Source organism: Chenopodium quinoa, unplaced genomic scaffold (assembly GCF_001683475.1).
Source record: "Chenopodium quinoa cultivar QQ74 unplaced genomic scaffold, ASM168347v1, whole genome shotgun sequence".
Classification (NCBI taxonomy): domain Eukaryota; kingdom Viridiplantae; phylum Streptophyta; class Magnoliopsida; order Caryophyllales; family Amaranthaceae; genus Chenopodium; species Chenopodium quinoa.
The window spans coordinates 2,401,082-2,410,964 of NW_018742244.1; the positions used below are offsets into that span (position 1 = coordinate 2,401,082).

Below are 9,883 nucleotides of genomic sequence, written 5' to 3' on the forward strand. Positions count from 1 at the left end.
GTGACGCATGAACCATTTTTTTGTGTTCACCAATAATGATGCTCTAAGAATAATGCAAAAATTACACATTTTTTTTTAAAAAAAATAAGCATTTATTTACCACTTTGTTCCTTGCTTTTCTCATAAACAATTAATTAAAGCATTAATACCGCCTTAGTGAAAAACCTTTTTAGTTTTTAGGGAGAGAAAGCAGAGAGTTCGACTGCCAACTGCGAAAACAGCACAAAAATCGCCATGGAAGGACCTTCATCATCCTCTCGCAAGCGCCCTTTCATTGACGAAGATGACGATTCCAAAAACAACAAGTATCCTTTCTCTCTCCTAAATCTCTCTATCTCTCTTCTATTTCAATCAATTTGTTGTTTTCCCCCTTTTTTCAATTACTACACAAAACCTAATTTATCGAACATCATTTCCAATTTCTGATTCTTTTCTGTATTGATTATGAATGTCAATTTGTGCAGTCAAAAGAGAGTTAGATTTCCGAAGAAGAAGAAGCTAAAGGGAGAAGCAGCACCTGAGCCGGTGGCTCCAGCGGAGGCTGAAGTAGCTGGACCGGTTGATCTTTCGGACCCTCGTGTCGCTGCGAAAGAGCGGGCGAAACGCCGTGTTCATTTGACTACTCAGCTTTTTACTGAAGATGGTGAGGTTGAAGTGGCTCAAATTTCTGCTGCTGAAGTTCAATATCAGGTTTTCTCATTGTTCTTTTACGAAATTTGTAATTTTTGGCATTGATTAAATTTATGTAATGCTTTAATTAATTATATGATTTATATGTTGATTTTGATTTGGTGTTGCATTTTTGCTCTTTAGGGTGAGTTTTGAATTAGTATGGTGCTTTGAGTTGTTAGCTTATTCTGTATGTTACTGAGTAATTTTGTGGATGATTTCTGAAAAACGGCTACTTTGGAATTAATTTGGTGGGAGTGAAGGTATATTGGTTGGTTTTATTGAGTAAAATTTGAGAAGGAACAAAGTTATTTTTTGTCAATGAGCTTATATTTCCCATGAATTTAAGGAAAATGATTTCTGCTAGAGTTTCTTGCCATTATATATCGATTGTGACTTTTGTGTTATGCAATGTCAAATTTCACGAATAATTTGTATCACTATATCTGCATATGGTAGTAAAACTCGACATGTTTTTTAATTATGGCAATTTGAGTTGAGCGAGTTTGAATGTCTATAGTCAAAAGCCGCTTATTCTTTTGGGCTGGAGCCTAGAGGTAGTACTAAAGATGTGAGTTCCAGCCTTCCAGGTTTTTTGAGTTTCAGCTAAGGCTAATATGGCTCTTCAGTGGACTTTCAGCTGTTGGCGAAAAAGGTTGGGAAGGCTGGAAGTGGATTATTGTTCCATGGCACTTTGACGAAACTTACCAGAGAGATATAGGCTTATAATTTTATAATGGTGGTTGTAGCCTTATTGACTGGTTATCTTTATTCCTATTTTGCGTGTAAATTGTTAGTGTTTCCTAGTATTCCCGCATTAATGTTTATCCATGTTCCAAAGCCCTCTCTGTTGAAAAAACTTCTCCACTTGTCATCTATAGAGTTTCAAATCATGTGAAAGTTACTGTTGTGAGGAGGCTTTCTTTTTTTAATGACAGTTGCTCTACTGTTGTACATTTCTTTGAAAATAAGATGGTGTTTGCTTATGTTGGGATTTGCTTTTGGCAGGAAAATGAATCTTTTGTCGATGACGGTATCCAATTTGAGCCTTTTAATTTGGAAAAAGAAAGAGAAGAAGGTTACTTTGATGAAGCGGGGAACTTTGTGGAATATGTACCTGAAAAGGAAGAGAAGGTATGCTATTATATTAAGTATTAGTTTTTTCAAATTTTTGTAACTTGACCTTTGCGTAATATGGCTTTTCCTGATCACCTATTTGTTTTGCAGGATGCATGGCTTGATAGCCTTGAAGTAGACCCAAAGCTCGCCAATAGAATTTCCACTATTCCTAATAATGATGATGAAGAGCAGGAGATGACTTCTGATGATATAGGAAAGATAAAGCGCCGTATAGCTGATGTTCTTGAGCCCGGTGAAACGGTATCATATTCTTGCTCTTCTCTCTTTTATCTGTTTTTCTGTAAATTATTCAAAAACTCAACGGAGTGGCCAGTCCTTGGTTTGGCCATTCCAACCATAAGGTTCATTGGAGCCTCTTTGATTTTGTTCTAAGCTCTATGTCTCCATGTGTCAGCAAATTGTCATATTTCACTGTTGGATACGTTGATCTCATTGGTTTTTTCCAAAAGCCATGCGATTTTGGGAGCCTTGTAGTGCATACAAAGTTCTTAATATCCTATACTGTGTTGTTGAGGGATTTCGAGACAAGTAGTCTAGGGATTCATTCTTTCAATTAGCCCTAAACTTGCATACTTGCATTAATTTCTTTGTATTGGCAAGCTTGAAACATTTATGCTACACATCTAAGTGGTATATAGTGATTCTCAAGTTCTGTTGGGTGTCTGGATATGGAATTATGGTGGTTAGATGAGATAAGGTGTTGCTAGGTGACCAATTGAAGATTGTTGCTATGCATTGTGCATGCATCTATGTCATCGGAGGAATTTTCTTATTTTGGAATTTCTTTATAGATCAGTGACTCAGTGCTACCTTTCATGTGTACTGCTATTACCTTGTCCAGAAGGTTGTTTGCAGGACAGGGTTTACTTCAGAAAATGTTAGTTGTTAATACCCTTATATAAGAGCTAAACAGCCAAGGAACCTCATATTGGATTATCTATTGAGTCTTGAAGCTTCTTGAGACACTATCTCCTGGGAAGTGTTTTGGAAGGATAGAGATGTATCTTGTATTCTTGTCCATTTCAAATATGTAAAATGTTTAGTGGTTTGGCATTTTTTTTGCCTTTATCAAAGAGTTTAAAGAAGCATGGTGTATGAAATTCAGGTGACTGAGGCAAATTCCCTTTTTCTTACTTCTGGGACTTAAGTGCATGAGTTTGTTATTACTTAATTTTGTTGATGTGATATCACCTTAGCCCCTCTTTGTGATTCAGTCTGTGAACTTTGGGTAGAAATTACATAAGTTTATAATTGTAGAGCTGAGGATGATTCCATGTACCTATGATTTTACTAGATGCTAGGAAGGATAGAGTCAAAAACTGAGTGATGTGATAGGTTTGACCTCTGATAAAGTCCTGAAGCTTGAAGGTGAGATGTGATGGTCCAAGTTTTTATGGTTGCTGATAAAGATAGTTTAATTTTCTATCAAGGAGATTTGAAGGAAGCACATTAAAGGATTGTTAAAAATGCATTAGAAATTAATAAATCTGGGGCAAGCTATCTTGCTGGTTTTGCACTTTTGCCCATTACAACTCACAAAAAACAACCTTTACAAAAAGAAATCATACTGGTGAATAAGTTCAGGTTTCCTTGATCCTGTGGGTTTTCATCCCTTTGTCAGCTTTTGTTTGTGGTTTGCTCTTTTCTTCCTTGCTCCATCTTGCCATCTTTTATTATCCTGGTCTGTCCTATCATCATTGACATTCCTGTTCTTTTCGGTCATAGCTCTGTTTTTGTAGTATACTAGTAATGTGAAGCAGGACCGGTCAAGGTTAAGGCTTTTGCGTCTTGACCGCGCTTAAGACTCTTCTATTTCACAATAAGTGCTGTTGCTGTTTGTAATGAACCCAAAATTAGGCAAAAGAGTGAAAAGACACTTTAGCAAAAGAAGACAAAATAATTAAGGGAGCATTAAGGGGTGTGGCAACATAGGACTGAATTCTGTTACTCTTCAGCAGTAAAGGACAAACATTATTAATACTTAGGTTATTTATGTAGTTTTGCTTTATAATAAAAGGGAAATAGCATAGCAATAGAAAGGCATGAGATTTGTATTGTGGAATGAAAGAGAATGGTAACCTAAAGTTATTAAGAGAGTGATAACGTAAAGTTATCAAAGAGAGTAATAGCTTAAAGCTATAAACATATCATTTTGTAACCCTTTTGCCATTAGTAAGACTCAAGCTTTCATTTTTATTTATTTCTTGATTTTCTTCTTATTCAATCAATTTATAAAATCAGAAAATCAGTCTATTACACTGCTGCTTACGTTCCTGTCTTGTCTATCTTATATCAATATTATTTAATTTGTGTTTAGATTGATGCTTTTCTTGATGTATTGTTGTGGATAAATGTGATAACTTTGTGTCTTGCAGGTTTTACAAGCACTGAAGAGACTGAAAGGTACAACTGACAAGAGAGTAAAGATGTCCATAGAAACGAAGCGTGTTTTTGACCAGCTTACTGAAGATGCCATGCGGCTGATGGAAAATGGGGACTACAGTTGAGTATTTTGTTACACGTATCTTTGATTGTTAGCTTTTGATTAACGGTTCTGTGTTCTCATTTTGCAATAATTATAAGTAGTTTTATCTTATTATTGCAGATGTTTATCATGAAGAGCGAGAGGTTTTCGTACGCGAGGCAGGTTTGTATTATTAGTTTTGACAGTCTGTGAATGAAATAAATTCATTCATTGTGTATAATTTTTTTTTTAAAAAATTTATATAATATCTGGCTTAACCCTTGAATATTACTAAATTAATGTGATTTCTGTTGTATAAATGCTATATTTAAATTGCTGTTTTATTCATGGTGAAATTTGAGATCCTCTTTGTGTGAACATCTTTCTAATGGTATAACTTGTATGAAGGTAAATGGTTAATTCATGTTTTCCTGTTTGCTTTTGTGCTCTCCTTTTCCCTTTGTAATTTTAGTAGTGAGTGTATGTAATTCATCTATATGTCTAGCTTTTCCTTCTCATTGTTTTCTTTTTAGTGGTGAAGGAGAATTTGGGAGCTCTTAGTGTGAAAGGGAACCACTTGCATTGCTTATCTTTCCTCTTGGGTTATGTCACTTGTGTGTGTGCGTGCGTCAACAGTGTATTTTTGAATAGAATCTAAAAAATTCCTATATTCTATGTAAAACATTAAGTAGCTACATCTAATACCTTCGAATTGATATACGAATAATCTAAGTTGCACAAAAAAGTCATTGTCACCTTAAAAAAAACCAAAAAGGTGTTTGTATCTTAAAAAAAGGTCCGTGTGTGTGTGTGTGTCTGTAGAAGGTATCACATTCCATGTGCTGCTCACCCATTTACAGGGAAAATATGTCTCCGTGTGTGTGTGTGTGTGTGTGTGTGTGTGTGTGAAGTTTTATTTGGCTCTTTAGAAGGTATCACATTCATGTGCTGCACACCCATTTACAATGATGAATGTTGCTTGTACAATGTGATTCATATTTTATGTACTATTAGCAAGACTGTAGCTATGTGACCACGTGACTACGTGAGTGTAGTATTTGACCATTCTTCGTTTTTTTGTTTTCCTGTAGAAGGATATGAGGCCCTTGCTCGAGCAAGAAATAATGTTGTGTCAGGAACTGGAGGAACTGAGGATGATGCACTTGACATGTTTGCTGATGAAGATGATGACGTGGCTGCAAATTCTGAGCAGAATAATGACACCTCTGTGCCTAGCGTGGACACAAGTACTCAGATGGCAGTGGAAAACGGAAACCAGGATTCAGAAAGTATGTTTAATGCCTATATGATATTAAAAAGAAAACAATAGCATTGTTGGTGAGATAATTCATTCTCATTTATTTTAGGTTCTTGGGCTGGGCAAAGTGATTATGTGTACGACGAAACATCAGGGTACATTCTTACACCTTGTCAATATCATTTCCTGTGAACTTGTGTTTCTTGTTTTACTGTCTTTACTGTTTGAACTTGTCTTGAGATTTAATTTGAGTTGTTTTATGAAGTGTATTTTCTGTTGACACAACTCTCAATGCACAATCACATTTTCCCAGCTGTTGTCACATGTATACTTGTATATCTTTGGTGCATATCCTCAGTGAATTTTGTTTGATAAAAAAACATGTAGGATGTATACTTGTCTTGAGATTTAATTTGAGTTGTTTTATGAAGTGAATTTTGTTTGATAAAAAACATGTAGGATGTATTTGATGTCTGATAAATTTATTTTGTGTATGTGCTAGATTCTTAATATTTCTATGAATCTTAGCAGCTCTATGTTGAAAAGATCTTCAGAAGTATGTTATATTATAAATTGAAATTAGAAAATGGCTTTAAAGCTTAAAGCTAAATCATTTATTCTTGTGTACTTGTGTGCACAAGAATAATGAATAACTTTTGAAGTATGAAATAGAATGAAGCTTTTGGAAGTCTGATAAATTATTTCAGGCTCAGAAATGGTTTCCATGAAGTTTATAATAATGTGCTTCATGTCTTTGTGTGGTTTTGGATGCTATGGCTATCTGGAAATCACACAGCTTGGATTATATTGCTAAGCTGCCACATGGTAAAGTGCCTTGCGATGCTGTAAGACGTACTTAGTTTCTGTATGATGGATTAGGTCTTTGGTGGTTGCTTGGTTATGCTTTATCTTCTTAAGTTTATTCTTGCTCTGTTATTCTTAGCTATATCTATTCAGTTCTTCATCTGATGAAGTGTTTTCCATTCACAGATACTATTACAGTAGCAGCCTAGGATACTACTATGATCCCTCTACTGGATTGTTTTGCTCTGCATCATCAGGACAATGGTAATTCTGCACTTCTTATTCACTTTTATATATTTTGCTAGATTTTGCTTCGAGTTTGCTTTATTTATTGTTAGTGAGGAAGGGGGGTAATTTCATTTGTGATATCAGTGAAAAGAGTGTCTTTATAGAAAGAACTTTGGGCAGGTGCCAGATGATAGTAAACTTTTTAAACATGTTCTGTAGCTGAGCGTGGTCATTTCATAATTACTTCATCCCTAGCATAATGCAATTTTGGCATGGTTAGATGAGTAATATTTGTTTATATGAAGTGCTCGTGATAAGTTTGCTTGATGTTCATAATATTGCTTTCACATGTGCTACTCAGCACTGAAGGAGATGACACTTTGGTCTTTGTAGCCAACTCCATCTCTTTTGGATTTTAAGCTCTGATATTGTTGCTTTTGGTGATCTTTATATAACAAGTGCTCTGTTAACACCCTTAGAAATCAAGCCCTCGTCTGATATCTCTGTTTTTTCTGTGTATATGACACGTTGAACTTCTGTACAGGTACAAATACAATGAGGCTACTGGCACTTATGATGAAATCCAACCTGAGACTGAAGCACCATCAAATGCTAGCTAATGACTTCAATTTTGCTTTGTTGGTTGGGAACTACAGTCCGTAGTTAAGCAGCACATCACAGCTTGAAGTTAATTGTAGCTGTACAGGTACGTGTACAAATTAAATACCTGTCTTATACGAGGAAGTTAAACCAAAGCATAAGATACAAGCTGGTTATGTTGATGAGGTTTTCTGGTTTATTTTACGTGAAATAGAGTTGAGTAGGAGATTAATGCGCATTTCTTTACAAAATGTAAATTTTTGCTCTTAAACCCTGATAATAATTTTTTCAAGCACCACTTTTCCTCTGCACTATGGACTTCATCACCAGATTAGCTAGCATCTCTTTATTCAGTTTCTGAAGGACTATTAGTCGACAAACAAGAGCTTCTAGTTTCTGCAACAAGTGAATACTTTTTATGCTGAAAAGGATTGATGGTCTTGAGCAGGCAAGGCATAAGTGCATCTTTGGCTGTATAAAGAACATAAAGTATGTATGTAGGTTAGTCACACATATTTTCTGATCATGAAAAACCTTGGCAAAGTAATTTCATTAAGATGTACTCGTAGAAATTTGGATAGCCGTATGATGGATTTGCAACACCTTATCTTGGGATGCCAACATGGTGATTGGAATCATTTCTTGTTTCTGACTACCATAGCAATAAAATTCTAAAACAACCATATCATTGAACTAATATCATATTAGAGGCGAGAAACATACTGGTAAGCCTAGGGGACAACTCACACATTTCTTTTTTATTTGGGAAAAAAATTTCGAAAATTGATCAAAGAATGTGGACTATATATATAACCTTTTAATTTTAGACAATTTTCGACTTTTTCAGACTAAAAAAAAAGAGGTTTGAGTGCTTCTTATGACTCAATGAGATCTTGGGAGGTTATTTGGATGGTTGAAATTGTCCACTTTGCCTCTTAAACTGTCAATTTTAGTCTTTATGCGATCGACCTTCTTCGTTATAACAAGGCCACTACGGGCTTTTGTGTTACCGACTAAATTGTATATTGTTCCAAACAAGATAGGATCCCTTGATGCATCTCTTACCATTACTTAAGTTTTTGATGTTGGGTACCAAAATATGCAAAAATAGACTAATTTCGTATTTTCAAATTTGGTCTGTAGAGCACATTTTTTGAATCAATTATGCATTGAGGTTTGTTTTAAGGCCTCCTTGTTGCCAAGATCCTTGTGAGTCATACCTTGTGTCACTCATTGTTATCATGTCTTAAAATGTCTTGTCTTTACTTATTCAACATTTATCGATATTGTATTTAGTAAAGTAAGAACAATACAGTTTTTTTTTTTTTTGTTTTCTTCTTCTTCTAATAGTAGAATACAAAATTTTCGCTCATTTAATTCCATTTTAACTCTTTTCATCTAGAACACCTATTTCCATTGGTATATTTATTTATTTATTTAGGATAAGATAGAATTTTCTTCCTTTCATATTAGATCATCGCTTGAAAAAGGTCGGCGTGTGACACGAGTTAAATCACGAGTAATGTAATTAAGGGGAGGGAGTACTTTGTTTAAAGTGGTAGGTCGTCTATTCATGTTACTGGTAATTATTCCTATTTCATCATTAATCCATTATTATAATATGTATAGCTGAGTGTTCTGATCTGTCGGATCAGAAAGGAAATTAAACATAGCTAACTGCTTGATTTGATAGCTCGTGTTTATTTGTTGCAATTCTGTATACATTAATAGAGTATAAAATATCATTTGTTTTAGCTTTTAGTTGAGTTGGTTCTTTAACATAGTATCGGAACTAGCGTAATACAAAGGTCACGGGCTGAAAGTAACATAAATGTATGAGTAGTTATCAACTTATTTGTATTAAGAAAATTTTCTTTCTCGCTTCTACCAAGTGTTGCCTTGCTTTTATGCTTGTTTGTTGTTAGACCTTTATAGATATTGTGTCTTGCATAATAATCCCCCTTCAAACTAACTTGATACACTAAGAACTCGTGGTTCGGACCCGCTTGTGCCCGCCTTGAAGTATCGGCCGTCACAAGCCCCGACCACCCGCACTCCGTTGCCCAAATAGACGTGAGTACTCCTTTGATTTAATTGCCCGCTTGTGTTGCTTTGTGCTCACAAGTCCCTCTTCCGCTCAAGGCTAGCGTTCTTGCCGCCAAACGGCTAGAGCGCGCCGCACGTTTTGGGGTTCAAACTCCCGGACTGTGACAGTTGGTATCATCAACTTGTTTTTCAAAAGTGAACAAAAATATTGTAAGTCATCATAAAAGAAGGTGAAACAAACCTCAATTAATTGTGATTGATCTCTTAATGATATTGTGTGGCGAAGGTAGCATTCCGTGTAAGAAATAAAAAATTATCTTGTTTCTAGACATGGAGTTTTTTTGTGAGATAGCTTTGTTGATTGAGAAGCAATTATTAGTGTCTGCCAAGTAAGGAATCAAGATCAATATACTACTGTAGTATGTATGGGTCTTGAAAGTTTCATGTCTCACCCATGATTGGGTCCTGAACATGACGTTAAAGCAATAAATAAACATGGTATTGTGTGCAACATGTCTAATTATTGATTAATTTCAAGGAATCTAAAATGGGTACATAGCCTACATCTAAGTTTTGGTCTTGTACATGTCTTATCATCATTAAATTCACTCATAAGAACGTATTTTTTTTTAGCATGAGTAGATAAGTTTAGATACATCCAAACGTATAAGGTA

The 9,883-nt window shown here is 35.2% G+C and overlaps 1 protein-coding gene across 1 annotated transcript; it reads left to right on the plus strand.

Moving 5' to 3' along the window:
• The first annotated feature begins 131 nt into the window (after positions 1–131).
• On the plus strand, positions 132–7,860 carry LOC110740028 (CD2 antigen cytoplasmic tail-binding protein 2 homolog). Its single transcript, XM_021920513.1, has 10 exons — positions 132–305; positions 465–690; positions 1,678–1,803; positions 1,897–2,049; positions 4,185–4,311; positions 4,415–4,456; positions 5,365–5,562; positions 5,641–5,686; positions 6,522–6,599; positions 7,108–7,860. Exons 1-10 carry the CDS (start codon positions 235–237, stop codon positions 7,181–7,183), a joined length of 1,143 nt encoding a protein of 380 aa, XP_021776205.1. The 5' UTR covers positions 132–234; the 3' UTR covers positions 7,184–7,860.
• Positions 7,861–9,883: the final 2,023 nt, after the last annotated feature.

Excerpts from the sequence above, each read along its gene's own strand:
- LOC110740028 (XM_021920513.1), top strand. The coding sequence starts at position 235 with ATGGAAGGACCTTCATCATCCTCTCGCAAGCGCCCTTTCATTGACGAA. Across the intron at positions 1,804-1,896 it reads TACCTGAAAAGGAAGAGAAG|GATGCATGGCTTGATAGCCT; the intron begins GTATGCTATTAT and ends TTTGTTTTGCAG. Across the intron at positions 4,457-5,364 it reads GGTTTTCGTACGCGAGGCAG|AAGGATATGAGGCCCTTGCT; the intron begins GTTTGTATTATT and ends GTTTTCCTGTAG.